The sequence below is a fragment of the Coregonus clupeaformis genome, chromosome 26, assembly GCF_020615455.1.
Source record: "Coregonus clupeaformis isolate EN_2021a chromosome 26, ASM2061545v1, whole genome shotgun sequence".
In the NCBI taxonomy this organism is placed as follows: Eukaryota; Metazoa; Chordata; class Actinopteri; order Salmoniformes; family Salmonidae; genus Coregonus; species Coregonus clupeaformis.
Window position 1 is genome coordinate 32,410,201 of NC_059217.1, and position 19,480 is coordinate 32,429,680.

Sequence of the window (19,480 nt, forward strand, 5' to 3'; positions counted from 1 at the left end):
TGCCATCCGTTTTGTCTCCAAAGCCCCATACACTACCCACCACTGTGACCTGTACGCTCTTGTTGGCTGGTCCTCACTACATGTTCGTCGTCAAACCCACTGGCTCCAGGCCATCTATAAATCACTGCTAGGCAAATCCCCGCCTTATCTTAGCTCATTGGTCACCATAGCAGCACCCACCCGTAGTCTGCGCTCCAGCAGGTATATCTCACTGGTCATTCCCAAAGCCAACACCTCCTTTGGCCGCCATTCCTTCCAGTTCTCTGCTGCCAATGACTGGAACGAATTGCAAAAATCTCTGAAGCTGGAGACTCTTATCTCCCTCAATAACTTTAAGCATCAGTTGTCAGAGCACCTTACCGATCACTGCACCTGTACACAGCCCATCTGAAATTAGCCCACCCAACTACCTCATCCCTATATTGTTATTTATTTTGCTCTTTTGCACCCCAGTATCTCTATTTGCACATAATCTCTTGCACATCTAGCATTCCAGTGTTAATACTATTGTAATTATTCTGCACTATAGCCTATTTATTGCCTTACCTCCATAACTTGCTACATTTGCACACACTGTATATATATTTTCTGTTGTATTTCTGACTTTATGTTTTTTACCCCATATGTAACTCTGTGTTGTTTTTATTGCACTACTTTGCTTTATCTTGGCCAGGTCGCAGTTGTAAATGAGAACCTGTTCTCAACTGGCTTACCTGGTTAAATAAAGGTGAAATAAAAAAAAAAAAAAAAAAGCACACGATCCCAGTTGAAGTCCCAGTGCCGCATAGCAAACTCCAGACATTTACGTTTGTGAGTGTTAGTGAGAAAATGCTTTTTCCTTGCATGCCTCCCAAACAGCTTGTTGGCATGTAGAGAGCGTCTGATGGTTGTTTTGGAGACTTTGTGACCCCAAGATGCCACTCTTTGATGCAATTCTGTGACAGTGAGCTTAGGACTTTTTTTTACTTCTCTTACCATCCTCCTCACTGTGCGTTGTGGCAAGATAAACTTGGGACCTCTTCCAGCCTTGTTTGTCACTGTTCCAGTTGTTTTAAACTTCTTAATGATTCCTCTGACTGTAGATACGGGCAAGTTAAGGCGAGTGGCTATTTTCTTGTAGCCATTGCCTGACTTATGAAGGTCGACACAAATCTGCCTTACTTGAATGGTGTGTTCTCTTGTCTTTGCCATGTTGACAAATGGGTAAGAGAATTAGGCCTCTGTGTCACATCATATTTATACCCCAGGGAAACAGGAAGTCATGAATTACTAATTAAAAGTTCCTAGATACCCTGACCAACTTTAGCAACTACAGAAAAATATATTTTAAAAAAAATCAATAAACATTTTCAGCGGAATTGTTAGGGGTGCCAATAATTGTGGGACACATGATTTCAAGTTTTTTTTTCTTCTAAATGTGTGATTTTTTTTTTACCACCAAAGTAATGTACTTAAATAAAAGGTTGGATTTTTCTCTTTTTTTGCATTTGGGTTCTATGTTGCTTTAAAAAAAATGAGAATTTTTGGAAGACCACATCTTAAACAGGGGTGCCAATAATAGTGGAGGGCACTGTAAGATTGGAGTCTACAGTGTTTTTATAATAGTCTCTAGAGATGGTGGCGTGTCAGAGATTCTGTGCATATTAAGTAAGTAAGTAAGTAGCCTATGTCCTGTTTCTGTTTTTGTAGCATGAGGCAGTTGATGTACAAGTACACCCTCAGGACGCTAGTCTATCGCAGGGCTTTAACCCCAAACTATCTCCTTAATGCTGAGTGTCAAGCAAAGGTCCCATTTTTACTCCCAACCTTCCAATCTCAGGGCAGACACTAACCACAAGGCCACTTAGTTCTGTAGATATTAATATATAGATCTGAAAAGGACTTGAGTCTCACCTGACTTGTCCTGCAGGTCCTCCAGTCTCTCTCCCCTGTCGATCACCTTGGAGATGTTCTCCTGCATCACATCAATGACCTCATCAACCTGCGACTGAACTCTGAGGGAGGGAAGAGGGGAAAAAAAACAAGTGAAGGTCAACACACAAACAGAATGTGAACACTGTTGAAGGTGGGGCAGTTCGTTGGCTGGTACTGGTGTACATTCACAAGCCCACAAACACACACAGCTTTTTTCAACTTAGTACACACACACCCTATTCTCTGGACTGATACATGGTATCCAGCAGAGCAGGCAATGACTAATAGGATGTTTTGTTTGTCCTGAGAGTGACCTGCCCAGGTAATCTCTCCATCACACGTGGCTGTAGCCCTCACCTGGCTGCCAACACCTGTCTTTTCTCCCACACACACCTGGTTCTGGACCACACCTGTACTGGACCACACCCCTCATCTGGGCCCAACTGAGCCTGGCATGGCATGCCCTGACACACACCTCACACAGACAACTGGCACAGACAGAAGGAGAAAGAAGAGAGGGAGGAGAGAGAGAGAGAGAGAGAGTGGGGGAGAGAGAAAGAGGGTCTGTGTTGCTGTGCAGAGGAATGCAGTCATGTATTCTTCTCTGCCAGCGATTGGAACCAAGTCAAACAATGGCTCTGAAAACATCTGTCTACTCTAATAAAACCTCAATTTATATAAAAACCATTCTCTGCTCTCTTTTGGAAAAAAGTGAAAATCAAAAACCAGGTTGATGATTATGTATGATCCTCACATTACATATTAGACTGTTACATAATACCAAGACAGTCTGTGGGCTGGGCTCTTTTTCGGAACTCTGGGGTGTATGGGGAGCACACACACACACACACACACGCACAAGTGATGTGTTATATGATTTCATTGGGTAGAGTAATACGTTTCCTCTCAAGGAAACGTACTGTTTAAATATGAGATGAGGGAAAGCAGTTCAACACAGGTACAGTTGAAGTCGGAAGTTTACATACACCTTAGCCAAATACATTTAAACTCAGTTTTTCACAATTCCTCACATTTAATCGTTGTAACAATTCCCTGTCTTAGGTCAGTTAGGATCACCACTTTTTATTTTAAGAATGTGAAATGTCAGAATAATAGCAGAGAGAATTATTTATTTCAGCTTTTACTTCTTTCATCACATTCCCAGTGGGTCAGAAGTTTACATACACTCAATTAGTATTTGGTAGCATTGCCTTTAAATTGTTTAACTTGGGTCAAACATTTCGGGTAGCCTTCCACAAGCTTCCCACAATAAGTTGAGTGAATTTTGGCCCATTCCTCCTGACAGAGCTGGTGTAACTGAGTGAGGTTTGTAGGCCTCCTTGCTCGCACACGCTTTTTCAGTTCTTCCCACACATTTTCTATAGGAATGAGGTCAGGGCTTTGTGATGGCCACTCCAATACCTTGACTTTGTTGTCCTTAAGCCATTTTGCCACAACTTTGGAAGTATGCTTGGGGTCATTGTCCATTTGGAAGACCCATTTTCGACCAAGCTTTAACTTCCTGACTGATGTCTTGAGTTGTTGCTTTAATATATCCACATAATTTTCCTTCCTCATGATGCCATCTATTTTGTGAAGTGCACCAGTCCCTCCTGCAGCAAAGCACCCCCACAGCATGATGCTGCCACCCCCGTGCTTCACGGTTGGGATGGTGTTCCTCGGCTTGCAAGCAACCCCCTTTTTCCTCCAAACATAACGATGGTCATTATAGCCAAACAGTTCTATTTTTGTTTCATCAGACCAGAGGACATTTCTCCAAAAAGTGTGATCTTTGTCCCCATGTGCAGTTGCAAACCGTAGTCTGGCTTTTTTATGGCGGTTTTGGAGCAGTGGCTTTTTCCTTGCTGAGCGGCCATTCAGGTTATGTCGATATAGGACTCGTTTTACTGTGGATATAGATACTCTTGTACCTGTTTCCTCCAGCATCTTCACAAGGTCCTTTGCTGTTGTTCTGGGATTGATTTGCACTTTTCGCACCAAAGTATGTTCATCTCTAGGAGACAGAACGTGTCTCCTTCCTGAGCGGTATGACGGCTGCGTGGTCCCATGGTGTTTATACTAGCGTACTATTGTTTGTACAGATGAACGTGGTACCTTCAGGCGTTTGGAAATTTCTCCCAAGGATGAACCAGACTTGTGGAGGTCTACACATTTTTTTCTGAGGTCTTGGATGATATCTTTTGATTTTCCCATGATGTCAAGGAAAGAGGCACTGAGTTTGAAGGTAGGCCTTGAAATACATCCACAGGTACACCTCCAATTGACTCAAATGATGTCAATTAGCCTATCCGAAGCTTCTAAAGCCATGACATCATTTTCTGGAATTTTCCAAGCTGTTTAAAGGCACAGTCAACTTAGTGTATGTAAACTTCTGACCCACTGTAATTGTGATACAGTGAATTATAAGTGAAATAATCTGTCTGTAAACAATTGTTGGAAAAATTACTTGTGTCATGGACAAAGTAGATGTCCTAACCAACTTGCCAAAACTATAGTTTGTTAACAAGAAATTTGTGGAGTGGTTGAAAAATGAGTTTTAATGACTCCAACCTCAGTGTATGTAAACTTCCGACTTCAACTGTACATCTATGGGCTTTTATGTTTTTCTGTCGCGTGTAATGTGCAGTAGCTTATATCATATATGTATTGGATAACGGCACAATCATTTGGGCTGTTTAAATGTCATTAATGTAGGGCTCATCAGGCTCAGGTAGCATCAAGTTAGAATTTTCATGCTGATCAAAGCTCTAATCAAATCCAGACATATTTATATGCTTTATAATGCTTTTGAATGACACTTCCGGTTTTGGCGGGAAATACCGGGTTACCCAGGAGAAACGTGATTTATTCTTGGGATGGGACATTTGTAAAATACCTGGAAAATATTCAACCCTAGTCCTGAATGTCTGCTGCGCACCTCAAACATCCAAACTGGGAGTGTAATTTTAACCTCTGCAGTGTGGGCTGACTAATCTACCAGCTCACGTTTGTTGCCTATGTTTTAGGCCTAGTGCCTATTTGACTCATTATGTACATTGCTTTATTTGACAGCATTATTTGAAAGGATTTGAGGGTTAGTTTGAGTTAGGGAAAAAAGAGCAGCGGGTCATGAGATCTGCCAAAAAAAAATACACACGGCCATCATATAGTATAAGTACAGCAGTGCAGTTGATACTATCCCTTCTATACCGTGGATTGCTGCATGTTGCATTAATTAATATTACTATTGTGATGGATAATAGCCATGGTAATTTGAAATGTCCAGTCAATGTTCATTATGGCTAATGTAGTCAATTTACAGATTCAAAATTGGCCTACAAACACTTACTGTCACGCCCTGACCTCTAGAACTCTAGTTAGTTTAGTCAGGGTGTGCATGTTTAGTTCTATGTTGTTGTATATCTATGTTTAGATTCTAGTTGTTATACTTCTATGTTTAGCCGGGTATGATTCCCAATCAGAGGCAGCTGTCACTCGTTGTCTCTGATTGGGGATCATACTTAAGTAGCCTGGTTGCAGTCCTTGTTTGTGGGATCTTGTTCTGTGTAGGCTGGTTGTTGTATAGCCCATAGGACTTTCATGTCACATTGTTTTGTATGTTTATTCTATATAATAAACATGTACGCTTTTCACGCTGCACCTTGGTCCGACCCGTCTCTTAACGATCGTGACAGAAGATCCCACCAAACGAGGACCAAGCAGCGTGGCCAGGAGCAGACATCCTGGACATGGGAGGAGATCCTGGATGGTAAGGGATCTTGGACATGGGAGGAGATCCAGGCTGGGATGGATCGCCGTCCTTGGGAACAGACAGAGGAAGCCCGGGTTAGAGAGGAGCAACGGCGACACCGATGGCGCCGGCCGAGGAGGAAGGCCGAGAGGCAGCCCCAAGAAAAAAAAAATGGCGGGCTAAAGGGGTGGTCGAGGATCGAGAGAGAAGAGCCCCGACCACTGCACCCGGTGGGGTTCCAGTTTGAGTCCCTACGACCATGGGAACAGGAATGGGAACAGTTTTACATTGAGGAGTCGGAGGATGACGACGAGTTTCTGTTCCCTAACTCGTGGGGGCTCCCTGGAGGAGTCCTCACTGGAGGAGGATTGGGCGCAGAGAGTAAAGGACTGGTACAGTTGTAGACCTCCAGCGCCGGTTCCCAGTGCCTGCTTCTCGCACCAAGCCAGTGGTGCGTGCTCCTAGTCCGGTAAGATCCGTGCCTGCTCCTCGCACCAAGGCAGTGGTGCGTGCTCCCAGTCCGGTAAGGTCCGTGCCTGCTCCTCGCACCAAGCCAGTGGTGCGTGTTCCCAGTCCGGTACGGCCCGTACCGGCTCCCCGCACCAAACCAGTGGTGCATGTCTCCAGTCCGGCACGGCTCGTGCCTGCTCACTGCACCAAACCAGTGGTGCGTGTATCCAGTCCGGTACGGCCTGTACCTGCTCCTCGCACCAAACCAGTGGTGCGTGTTGCCAGCCCGGTACGCCCCGTACCTGCTCCCCGCACCAGGCCAGTGGTGCGTGTTCCCAGTCCGGCCCGGCCCGTTCCTGCTCCTCGCACCAGACCAGTGGTGCGTGTCCCCAGTCCGGCCCGGCCCGTTCCTGCTCCTCGCACCAGACCTGTGGTGCTTGTCCCCAGTCCGGCCCGGCCCGTTCCTGCTCCTCGCACCAGACCTGTGGTGCGTGTCCCCAGACAGGCTAGTGGCATTTAAGAGGACGACACGCTTCTTTTGAGCCTAAAATTAAGAAAATCAGCGCTAAATTGTAGGAGTAGCCCCTCCCACAGCTGAGAGTCATCACTCATCACTAAGCTCAGGATCCTGGGACTGAACAGCTCCCTCTGCAACTGGATTCTGGATTTCCTGACAGCCAAACCCTGATGGTGAGGGTAGGAAACAACACATCTGCCACGCTGACCCTCAACACATGCATGCTTAGTCCCCTCCTGTACTCCCTGTTCACCCACGACCGTGTGGCCTCGCACGACTCCAATACCATCATTAAGTTTGCTGACGACACAACGTTGGTAGGCCTAATCACCGACGACAAAGAGACAGCCTATAGGGAGGAGGTCAGTGACCTGGCATGTGTGGTGCCAGGACAACAATCTCTCCCTCAATGTCAGCAAGACAAAGGAGCTGATCGTGGACTACAGAAAACGAAAGGCCAAGCACGCCCCCATCCAAATCGACAGGGCTGTAGTGGAGCGGGTCAAGAGCTTCAAGTTCCTCAGTGTCCACATCACTAAAGAATGAACATGGTCCACACACACCAACACAGTCGTGAAGAAGGCACGACAATGCCTCTTCCCCCTCAGGAGGCTGAAAAGATTTAGCAAGGGCCACAGACCTTAAAAAGTTATACAGCTGCACCACTGAGAGCATCTTGACTGGTTTGCCAACTGAATGGCATCCAACTGAAAGGCGCTACAGAGTGTAGTGTGAACGGCCCAGTGCATCACTGGGGTCGAGCTCCCTGCCATCCAGGACCTCTATACGAGGCGGTGTCAGAGGAAGGCCCTAAAAATTGTCAAAGACTCCAGCCACCCAAGTCACAGACTGTTCTCTCTGCTACCGCACAGCAAGCGGTACCGATGCACCAAGTCTGGAACCAACAGGACCCTGAACAGCTTCTACCCCCAAGCCATTAGACTGCTAAATAGTTAACCAAATAGCTAACCGGACTATCTGCATTGACCCTTTTTGCACTAACTCTTTTGACTCATCACATAGGCTGCTGCTACTGTTTATCTATCCTGTTGCCTAGTCACTTTACACCTACCTATATGTACATATCTACCTCAATTACCTCGTACCCCCGCACATCGACTCAGTACTGGTACACCGTGTATATAGCCAAGTTATCATTACTCATTGTGTATTTATTTAAACTTGCCAGTTTGAAGGCTGTGGAAAAGATTGAGAATGAGGAAAAGAAGCCACATCCTCCCTCCAGAATCCCAGTACTGCAGAAGAAGAGTGCCCTCTGCAATGGGAAGAGTCAATGCAGCTCCAACATCTCAGCAGAGAGGGAAGGCTACTTTTCCTCACATCTGGAAGCCACTGCGACTCATCCAGACCAAGAGGGATCAAACCTGTGTGGTGAAAGACATCTACCTCCATAGCGCCAAGCCATTGGAAGGCTGTCCAGGCAGCCAAGTGTCCCACTAGAGCCAGTGTCACTGTGCCAAACAATGATGCCAAGAAGGAGCTATTCCGGCCTGTCGGACCAGAGGGCAAATCGTGAAGAAACACATTCAGTTCAACTCAGACCCTAACTGTACAGGATCTACCGCCATGCCCCAATGGGATGGTATGGGATGTCTTCTACCTGGAGGCTGATCAGTGTCAGCCAGGAATGGAACCTGATGAAGTGTGGGGCCAAGATGGAGGCCCAGGCTTTGGAGGAGAAGAAAGCAAAGGAACAGTTCAAGATGAAGGTGGAGAAGTACATCCAGGAGATCTGCCAGATGAAGGTGGAGAAGTACATCCAGGAGGTCTGCCAGATGAAGGTGGAGAAGTACATCCAGGAGATCTGCCAGATGAAGGTGGAGAAGTACATCCAGGAGATCAGCCAGATGAAGGTGGATTCTGACCTATGGAAGATAAGTGATAACGAAGAGGAGGAAGAGAGGAGGAAAGAGGCGATGAAAAACTGAGAAGAGGGCAGCGTGGCAAGTAAGCCAAAGCAGACGTGAGATGAAAAAAAATACATGTAAAATGTAAAGATAAGTGAGCAAGGAGTGGGTCCAAGTCAAGAAGAGAGTGAACGAAGAGAATGAGAAAAAGAAGGACGGAGAGGGGAATTAGTCTACTGCTGATATAATTCAGTGTTGTGATCATAAGTAGGCCTATTTGTATAATGTATTTTTTTCTTCAATTTAATTAAATGTAAAGTGCCTTTAGAGTGCCCAATGCACAGTCTTGCCTGAGCTGTGCATTCCTTTGCCCATCTAATAACGAGGAGGACCACAATGGAAAATCTCAGTTGACTGTGATTTTTATCCTTGACCATTTTAATCTGTGTAGTGTTGTATTCATAAGGAAAACTCAATCTATTTTAAATTTGCCAAACTAATAAACGAATTAGGCTAATTCCTTCATTCAGGTGGAGACGAAACGTTGATTTGGGATGAGTGCTGCCAACTTCAAGCTGAAGCCGTGTGAGCACTGCGGCCGGTGCTTTGATCCCAGCCGCCTGGAGAAACATAGCGAGTTCTGTGCCAAGCTGTCCTCCAAGAGCTCCAGAAGAGGGGTCTTTGACTTCACCAAGCACTGGCTCAAGGGCACCGACCTGACCGGCTACGTCAAGAAATCCGTGATGTACCAAGGGACCTCTGTCTCTCTGGAAATTACCGCTCTTTTGTATTTTTACTGAACAGACAGACAGACAGACACAGGCAGATAGACACAGACAGGTAGACACAGACAGGCAGACAGCAATAAACAGGACAGAGGAAGAGTGGTGGGTCTGTGATTCGAGAACAAACATGCAGTAGACTACTAGACCAACCTCAGACCAACCGCTAGACCACCTGTTTCCCAAAAGACGAACTCTACCTTGGAATCAGCGACGGTTCCAGTAAGAGGCAGTACTACAAGGAGGCAGTAGTATTGTATCCAGAACCATCAAAATCAACTGTGTTCAGCAGTTCCACAGAAACACATGTAGTTCTTCAATAATACACTGCTCAAAAAAATAAAGGGAACACTTAAACAACACAATGTAACTCCAAGTCAATCACACTTCTGTGAAATCAAACTGTCCACTTAGGAAGCAACACTGATTGACAATACATTTCACATGCTGTTGTGCAAATGGAATAGACAACAGGTGGAAATTATAGGCAATTAGCAAGACACCCCCAATAAAGGACTGGTTTTGCAGGTGGTGACCACAGACCACTTCTCAGTTCCTATGCTTCCTGGCTGATGTTTTGGTCACTTTTGAATGCTGGCGGTGCTTTCACTCTAGTGGTAGCAAGAGACGGAGTCTACAACCCACACAAGTGGCTCAGGTAGTGCAGCTCATCCAGGATGGCACATCAATGCGAGCTGTGGCAAGAAGGTTTGCTGTGTCTGTCAGCGTAGTGTCCAGAGCATGGAGGCGCTACCAGGAGACAGGCCAGTACAACAGGAGACGTGGAGGAGGCCGTAGGAGGGCAACAACCCAGCAGCAGGACTGCTACCTCCGCCTTTGTGCAAGGAGGAGCAGGAGGAGCACTGCCAGAGCCCTGCAAAATGACCTCCAGCAGGCCACAAATGTGCATGTGTCTGCTCAAACGGTCAGAAACAGACTCCATGAGGGTGGTATGAGGGCCCGACGTCCACAGGTGGGGGTTGTGCTTACAGCCCAACACCGTGCAGGACGTTTGGCATTTGCCAGAGAACACCAAGATTGGCAAGTTCACCACTGGCGCCCTGTGCTCTTCACAGATGAAAGCAGGTTCACACTGAGCACATGTGACAGACGTGACAGTCTGGAGACGCCGTGGAGAACGTTCTGCTGCCTGCAACATCCTCCAGCATGACCAGTTTGGCGGTGGGTCAGTCATGGTGTGGGGTGGCATTTCTTTGGGGGGCCGCACAGCCCTCCATGTGCTCGCCAGAGGTAGCCTGACTGCCATTAGGTACCGAGATGAGATCCTCAGACCCCTTGTGAGACCATATGCTGGTGCGGTTGGCCCTGGGTTCCTCCTAATGCAAGACAATGCTAGACCTCATGTGGCTGGAGTGTGTCAGCAGTTCCTGCAAGAGGAAGGCATTGATGCTATGGACTGGCCCGCCCGTTCCCCAGACCTGAATCCAATTGAGCACATCTGGGGCATCATGTCTCGCTCCATCCACCAACGCCACGTTGCACCACAGACTGTCCAGGAGTTGGCGGATGCTTTAGTCCAGGTCTGGGAGGAGATCCCTCAGGAGACCATCCGCCACCTCATCAGGAGCATGCCCAGGCATTGTAGGGAGGTCATACAGGCACGTGGAGGCCACACACACTACTGAGCCTCATTTTGACTTGTTTTAAGGACATTATATCAAAGTTGGATCAGCCTGTATTGTGGTTATCCACTTTAATTTTGAGGGTGACTCCAAATCCAGACCTCCATGGGTTGATACATTTGATTTCCATTGATAATTTTTGTGTGATTTTGTTGTCAGCACATTCAACTATGTAAAGAAAAAAGTATTTAATAAGATTATTTCATTCATTCAGATCTAGGATGTGTTATTTTAGTGTTCCCTTTATTTTTTTGAGCAGTGTATAATTAATCCAAAGAACTCATAAAAAAATATTTGTTAATGGTGCAGGAAATTCAATATTAAGAAACAAGGGAATTACGTATTTTGTTTATAATTTCTAATATGACTCAAGCACCCCTCCCAAACACACACACACACACACACAGACACACACCAAACACACACACACACGCACTCACGCACACACACACAAACTTACTGTCTGATTTTGTCATTTCCGGCTCCAAATCTGGGTCCAGTTGGTCCCCTCCTGAAAGACAAGCATACAGATAATCTGTTGGCTCCACATACACAGCCTTACATCCCAATGTGGGCTCTGTTCGAAGGCAGAAATAGGTAGTCATTTCAGACACAAACAATGTATATGGGATTATTACTCACAGGAAGAAGTCCTCCTCTTCATCAGAGTCTTCCTCCAACAGGTTCCTCTGTGAGAGGTCAGAGGTTAGAGGTCAAGAATCAGACACATCCCTCCCATTAGGCTCCTCCAATTATGCCCCTCTCTCAGACCACTCCTCAAACAGTCCTAGCTAAATTCTTGTTAAGAGAAATTGCATTTAGCTAAGAAGCTATTTTTGTTTCTTTTGACCATTTTAATTGAAAATGATCACAGTAAAGCACTTAATTGTTACCCAGAAATGATTTGATATCGAGATAAAAACGGCTGCATATATTTAATGATATAAATATATTTCTTACTGCATATAAAGATATCTCAGGTAACTGGAGGAATGTAATCCATATGATAATAATGACTTAAGCCTTTATCTGAGGAGTGGTTCAAATGCCCTTTCTGCCTCTCCACTACCCATGTTCCATCCTAGCCATCTGACTGCATGTCACTGCTCTGCTCTGTCCAACTCCTGGATGTTTGGTCCCAGGAGCCAGGAGAGGACTGGGAGCTATTATCAGAGAAGAGGGGATGGAGAAAGGAGGATGGAGAGGGGTGTGTGTGTGTGTGTTTCTCTTTGATCTCAGCTGAACACAATAACACAATGCTGAGACAGAGGAGGAAGGTGTCCTCTCTGAACCTCAGGGAAGAGTTCCCGTCTCCCTGCAATGTCCCTCTCTTAACGGGGCGGCAGGTAGCTTAGTGGTTAAGAGCGTTGTGCCAGTAACCGAAAGGTTGCTGGTTCTAATCTCCGAGCTGACTAGGTGAAAAATCTGTCGATGTGCTCTTGAGCAAGGCACTTAACCCTAATTGCTCCTGTAAGTCGCTCTGGATAAGAGCGTCTGCTAAATGACTAAAATGTAAATGTAAAATGTTAACCTCTCTCTCCCCTTGTTTTTCATTTCCGGTCTTAAATGAGTTTGCACTGGGGAAACAAATGTTTTTGTAAACGTGACTAATAGAAACCATTGAACCTGACTCCCTCCACCTGGGTCTCACCCTCTCGCTGCGTATGGATCCGGTGACCTCTTCATCGTTGAGGTGTCGTTTAAACTTGGGAGGCATGTTGGCGTCTTCAGGCTGCTCCTCCCGCTCTGGTTCCCTCTGTAGGACAGGAGGAGAAACACACCCGTCAGAGAACTCACACACACACACAATACTGTCTGCTACAGTACAGCAGCAACACTGGTCGTACTGGGGGTGCAGGCTTTTGCTCCAGCCAGCACTAACACATCTGTTTCCAATAATCAACCAATCATAGATCATTCTTGATAAGTAGAATCAGGTGTGCAAGTGCTGGGCTGGAAACAAAAGCCTGCAAAGTGTAGAGAGTCCTCCAGGTGACCACTGCTGCTACAGTCATCATACCAGCGCCAGACAAATACCAAATATGCCCAGCACATACTCAACACCAGCTTACTGTCCAGATGGTTCTGTCCAGATGGTTATCACATCACATATATAGTGTGACACAGTTGGCATGCCTGCTTGAGTCTTTACACACTTCTGAGTCCAACACAACCTCTTATGTTCAGAGTAACGATTGAGTCTGGTTCCTCTCAAGGTTCCCTGAGTCTTTACGCCACTGCTAAATCCACAAACTGAGTATGCCAAACATTAGGAACACCTTCCTAATATTGAGTCAATCTCTCCTCCACTTTGAGCCATTATTAATGTTAGCTCTCTGGTACATCCAAGGGCCAGCCGTGCTGCCCTGTTCTGAGTCAATTGCAATTTTTCTAAGTTCCTCTTTGTAGCACCTGACCACACGACTGAACAGTATAGTAAATGATTTGTCCCAAATACAATGCTTTTAGTTTTTGAAATATTTAGGACTAACTTATTCCTTGCCACCCATTCTGAAACTAAGTGCAGCTCTTTGTTAAGTGTTGCTGTCATTTCAGTCGCTGTGGTAGCTGACGTGTATAGTGTTGAGTCATCCGCATACATAGACATACTTTACTCAAAGCCAGTGGCATGTCGTTAGTAAAGACTGAAAAAAGTAAGGTGCCTAGACAGCTGCCCTGGGGAACACATACGTTTTTCCAGCAACAGACTATGATCGATAATGTCAAAAGCCGCACTGAAGTCTAACAAAACAGCCTCCACAATATTTTAAATTATTTTTATTTTTTAGTCATTTAGCAGACACTCTTATTCAGAGCGACTTACAGGAGCAATTAGGGTTAAGTGCCTTGCTCAAGGGCACCGAAATATTTTTCACCTAGTCGGCTCGGGGATTAGAACCAGCGACCTTTCGGTTACTGGCACAACGCTCTTAACCACTAAGCTACCTGCCGCATTAATTTCTCTCAGCAAATCATCAGTCATTGTGTAAGTGCTGTGCTTGTTGAATGTCCTTCCCTAAAAGCGTGCTGAAAGTCTGTTGTCAATTTGTTTACTGTGAAATAGCATTTTATCTGGTCGAACACCATTTTTTCCTCAACTTTACTAAGGGTCGGTAACAGGCTGATTGGTCGGCTATTTGAGCCAGTTAAGGGGGCTTTACTGTTCTTAGGTAGGGGGATAACTTTTCCTTCCCTCCAGGCCTGAGAGCACACACTTTCTCTAGTAGGCTTAAATTGAAGATATGGCAAATAGTAGTGCCAATATCGTCCGCTATTATCCTCAGTAATTTTCCATCCAAGTTGTCAGACCCTGGTGGCTTGTCATTTTTGATCGACAATAATACTTTTTCACCTCTTCCACACTTACTTTACGGATTTCAAAATTACAATGCTTATCTTTCATAATTTGGTCAGATATACTTGTCAGCGTTTGTTGCTGGCATGTCATGCCTACGTTTACTAATCTTGCCAATGAAAAAATCATTAAAGTAGTTGGCAATATCAGTGGGTTTTGTGATGAATGAGCTATCTGATTCAATGAATGATGGAGCGGAGTTTGCCTTTTTGCCCAATATTTCATTTAAGGTGCGCCAAAGCTTTTTCCTATCATTCTTTATGTAATTTATCTTTGTTTCATAGTGTAGTTTCTTCTTCTTTCTATTCAGTTTAGTCACATGATTTCTCAATTTGCAGTATGTTTGCCAATCGTTTGTACAGCCAGACCTATTTGCCATCTCTTTTGCCTCATCCCTCTCAACCATACCATTTTTCAATTCTTCATCAATCCACAGGGATTTAACAGTTTTTACAGTCATTTTCTTAATGGGTGCATGCTTATTAGTAACTGGGATAAGCAATTTCATAAATGTGTCAAGGGCAGCGTCTGGTTGCTCGTCATTACACACCACTGACCAACAAATATTATTCACATCAACAACATAGGAATCACTATAGAACCTCTTGTATGACCTCTTATAAACTCTCTTGGAACTTTGGTTTTCCTAGACATGGCTACTATATTGTGATCACTACATCCGATGGATTTGGATACTGCTTTCAAACAAATGTCTGCAGCATTAGTAAAGATATGATCATTACATGTTGATGATTTCATTCCTGTACTGTTGATTGATAACCTGAACCAGGTTGCAGGAACTAGTTACAGTTTGAAGCTTTCTCTTGAGTGGGCAGCCTGATGAAAACCAGTCAATATTTACATCACCCAGAAAGTATACCTTTCCATTGATATCACATATATTATCAAGCATTTTACACGTTATCCAGATACTGACTGTTAGCACTTGGTGGTCTATAGCAGCTTCCCACCAGAATGGGCTTTAGGTGAGGCAGGTGAACCTGTAGCCATATTACTTCAACAGTATTTAACATGAGATCCTCTCTAAGCTTTACAGGAATGTGTTTCTGAATATAGAGCGCAACACCGCCCCCATTTTTCCGTATTTTCTGTAAATGTTATAACCTTGTATTGCTACCACTGTATCATCAAAGGTATTATCTAAGTGAGTTTCATAGATTGTCAGAATATGAATGTAATCTGTTACTAGCAAATTATTGATTTCATGAACCTTGTTTCTTAAGCTACATATGTTAACGTGGGCTATTTAACACTTTTCTGGGATACTTGATTATTTTTCTTGCTTTACTGGGAAGTTTAGCAGAGGTAGACATACTCTGATTATTTTTATTAGTGCAGGGTTAGCTGCACACGGTGGACTTCCTACTAGGGCACACCACCTCAGTGCTAACAGTTCTACTCTGGTTCATAGGCATATGATTACTGCATACAATAGCTGTAGGATCAACAGAGGCATTCCGGGCAGTAAGAGGGACATAAATTAGGTTATTTAGATTGTGTCTTCCAACGCCCCTAGGATAATGTACATTTGCTGAATCATTATGACAACTCAGCGACACAATGGTAGGGATTAAATGAGCTGGACTTGGGTCATTGATAAGTCATTGTCTCAATGCAGCCTTATAATGCTGTGAAAGGATCCAGGAACCCAAATGATTTGGGTGGATCCCATCCTCCTTATAATAGGAGCTTTGTTTCCAGAAGGTATGAAAATTGTCAATAAATGTTACACCCACAGAGCTGCAATAGTCTCGTAGCCAGTTTGGAGGGCTAAAAGTCTGCTGAACTGTTCAATGCCACGATTTAGGGAGGGCAGAGGGCCAGATATTATGAGGCATTTGTTGGTGTCAAGCAGAGACCCAATCAGTTCTTTAAAATCCATCTTCAGCTGTTCTGAGCTGCCCTTCATAATGTCATTTGACCCCACATGAACCATGACAGTATCAGCCCCCGGTGACTGACTCACAGCCTCGGGAAGCAACCTGGTGATATCCTGAACTTTTGCCCAAGGAAAACACAAAGTATTTGCCCCAGGTACAGATATATGCCTCACCATCGAACTCCCTATCACAATCGCCGGAATGATCCGGCCTCTGCCGTGTCTCGAAGCAGATTGCGAGGCCGGAGCCACAGAACTCACCTGAGAAGAGGGCTGCTGAGACGCCGGCTGCATGCAGGCCACAACCACCAAAGGGACAGAGCTCTGATACAGAGAGTACGGCCCAGCGGAGGGGGGCCGCGGTGGTCCAGGCTGTGCCCAGGCAGTTGATTGACTAGGACAGGGAGAGGTAGCTGGAGGGTCATCCGCAGCCATGGAGGGAACACCCAAGCCCCCGACAGAGGACAGCTGGTACAGGGGCTCAAAGATATTTGAAAGGTCTTAAGCCCAGACGCAGGGGAAGAAGGCAGGCACGCCGAGAACGATTCTTCTCCTTCTTTCTGGTTCCGACACGCATCCATTTACGCTCACCTGGAGTCGAACAGTGAGCAGCCATTTTCTGGTTCAAGCTAGTAGAGGGCTGCAGTGGCAGAAATTGATCATAGTCCAGGAAGGTCCCATTATGATCCTCTTGGATGTTTTGATAGGAAGCATTTAAAGATGCCGATATTCTCATAGAATCCTTATTCAGTTCAAGGCGCTTGGTCAAATGTTTTATTTCTTCATGAAGAGTAATAATCCTTTCTTTAGCTGCATCAAGTTCAATAAAATTTTCACAAATGAAGGTATCCATCGGACCTTTCCCCGTGACAACAACGAACATGTCGCATATTATACATTTAATAGCTCGCGAGTCCCCAGCAGATTCAAATGAGTTTTCACTGCTGCACGCAGACAGTCCAAAGGATAAAACATTTCCCTCCATGGCCGCGGACGTCCCCACCAGCACCCCGCACAACTGCGTTGTTGTCTGTCTCTCGTTGAACGTGAGAGCGAGAGAGAAGCGCAGGGGGGCGGGTGATGTCTGGTCGGTTATCAGTAGCAGGTCGCCAGCTGTTCCTTTCTACGCACCGGCCCGGCTGAGTGTTTGTGTTCGGTGTAGCCTCTCAGAGCTGTGTCAGGCGTGTCCCCAGTGTCTGTAGTCGTGGGGGACCATTATTGATACACACAGGGAACTGTTGAGTGTGAAAAACCCAGCAGCGTTGCAGTTCTTGAAACAAACCGGTGCGCCTGGCACCTACTACCATACCCCGTTCAAAGGCACTTACATTTTTTGTCTTGCCCATTCACCCTCTGAATGGCACACATACACAATCCATGTCTCGATTGTCTCTAGGCTTTAAAATCCTTCTTTAACCAGTCTCCTCTCCTTCATCTACACTGACTGAAGTGGATTTAACAGGTGACATCAATACATGATCATAGCTTTCACCTGGATTCATTTGGTCAGTCTATATCATGGAAAGAGCAGATGTTCCTAATGTTTTGTACACTCAGTGTATATGTGAACACTGGTCATGTTATGTCAAACAAATATTTAAGTGTAACAGCAGACAGAGCAGTCAAGAGAGGAGTGGGGTTTGTGTGTGTGAGGGCTGCAGGCTGGTAACAATAACAGGTGTTGAGTATGAGAGCAGAGAAGAACTGAACACTTTACCTAAATCTTCAAAACATATAGAACTCATTTAGAGTTTTTAAACAAGCATATTCAGTAACAGAACCATTCCAGTGTTATACCATTTCCCCTAACCCCTAGGCCTAGAGGGATTCTGTCAGGCTTGCCAGGATGTGATGTGGGAGAGTTAGGCCTACTTATGTGTGGGTGGTGCTGTTGGACAGGCTTTTAAACACTATGTTCCATTTCAGCAGAGTGGCCTTAATTGTTATTCTGAGGTGCTCCTCTCTCCTGCCTGTTCCCCGTTAAGGGGTGGTACGTGGGAGCAGTTTTATTGGGGAGCAGGGTTTGATTTAACACTTCTGGCTGGCTATGCTGTGGAAACAAGCTCCCTCAGGGGAGGGCTCCTGTGTCCATTCTCTGCTGCCTGTACTGTACCTCTTCATGGAGTGTCTTTCTCTCCTCCCTCCGTCTCCTCCCTGGTTCCTCCTCTCTCTGCTCTCCTCCCTCAGCCCTGTCTCTTTCTCTGAACCACGGAGTAGAAAACATGCTGTTCCTCCAGCTAGCCTCAACCATCCCTGTTCCCAGATCAGTTGAGTACCTGGGAGTGCATCAAACCCAGCCCCAGGAACATAAAACCCAACCCCTGCTGCTCAGTGGAACAAAGGCCTCCTGTGCAGCCCCTGAGTTGTACAACCAAACATCAAATTGTTCCACTGAAACTGAAGTCAAATGCATTTAGGGCAGGAGAGACAGCGCGAGGCAGGGGGGCCCGCCTCATGGAAGAGGATATACTTCCTTTTCCCACCCAAAACCCATCGCCTTTTCATACTTTTATGCTGCACATGAATTGGGGACAATAAAGATTTATTGAATTGAACTATATGTCTAAACACATCCCGCCTCTCCTGTCCTCACAGCTTCCACCCCAAGACTATCTCTCCTGCCCCAGCCTCTCCATCCAAGTTCATCCAGTCCCTCTGGTACCATTGAATCCAGCTCAGACTCTGCTTTTCTCAGCGTCTCCTTCTGGCAGTGCAGTTGGAAAAGGGCCGTTCCGTGGCCAGGAGCAGAGTGGAACGTTCTGGTAAACAGAGGAGGAGATAGTGGCAGGGGACAGGGCTCTATCTCACGCAACTACAGAGAAGAGAGAGAGATGCACAGAAAGAAGAGAAAAGCCAAGTCTATCAGATCTGGGTTGCAGATATGTAAGTATGCAGCTTTGAAAAAAGCACTTTAAAGGCACAATCTGTAACATCATGTTGTGGTAAGCTGTTTTGGTTATCCAAAAATCTATGTAGAAAAGAGGGATGGATGGAAGAGGGAGATGGAGAGGGGAGTGTTTTTGTGTGTTTAGTTTCACCCTTGAGTGTATGGACTTTGTCCCAATGCCACAGGGGACAGTGACACTACAGATTGTGCCTTTAAAAATCAAGTGAGGAAAAAGCAGGAATCAGCTGAGAAGATGTAGCCTATGCCTAGTATCTAAATGGCGGATGGTCATCAGCTACAAGGGGAACGATGAAATGACAGACAGCCTCATATCTGGTAAGAAAGTAAACAACCGGTTTAGGCAGCCATGATCAAAGGCTTATCTGAAGGAAGTGAAGCTCTGATATTCTGTT

At 45.5% G+C, this 19,480-nt stretch overlaps 1 protein-coding gene across 3 annotated transcripts in view; it reads right to left on the reverse strand.

The window, feature by feature from the left end:
• The window catches only part of LOC121540194 (vesicle-associated membrane protein 4), a 34,022-nt gene that overhangs the window by 13,521 nt on the left and 1,021 nt on the right, over positions 1–19,480 (reverse strand). Inside the window, exons 2-6 of one of the 3 annotated variants that reach the window (XM_041848879.2) lie at positions 18,843–18,992; positions 12,577–12,681; positions 11,568–11,614; positions 11,386–11,436; positions 1,894–1,994 (exon numbers count right to left, since the gene is read on the reverse strand). In XM_041848879.2, the coding sequence (XP_041704813.1) occupies positions 1,894–1,994; positions 11,386–11,436; positions 11,568–11,614; positions 12,577–12,681; positions 18,843–18,845 (307 nt within the window). In that variant the 5' untranslated portion in view covers positions 18,846–18,992. Of the gene's footprint in view, positions 1–1,893; positions 1,995–11,385; positions 11,437–11,567; positions 11,615–12,576; positions 12,682–16,441; positions 17,373–18,842; positions 18,993–19,480 lie in introns of those variants that run through there. The other 2 variants (XM_041848878.2, XM_041848880.2) reach the window with 2 other exon arrangements.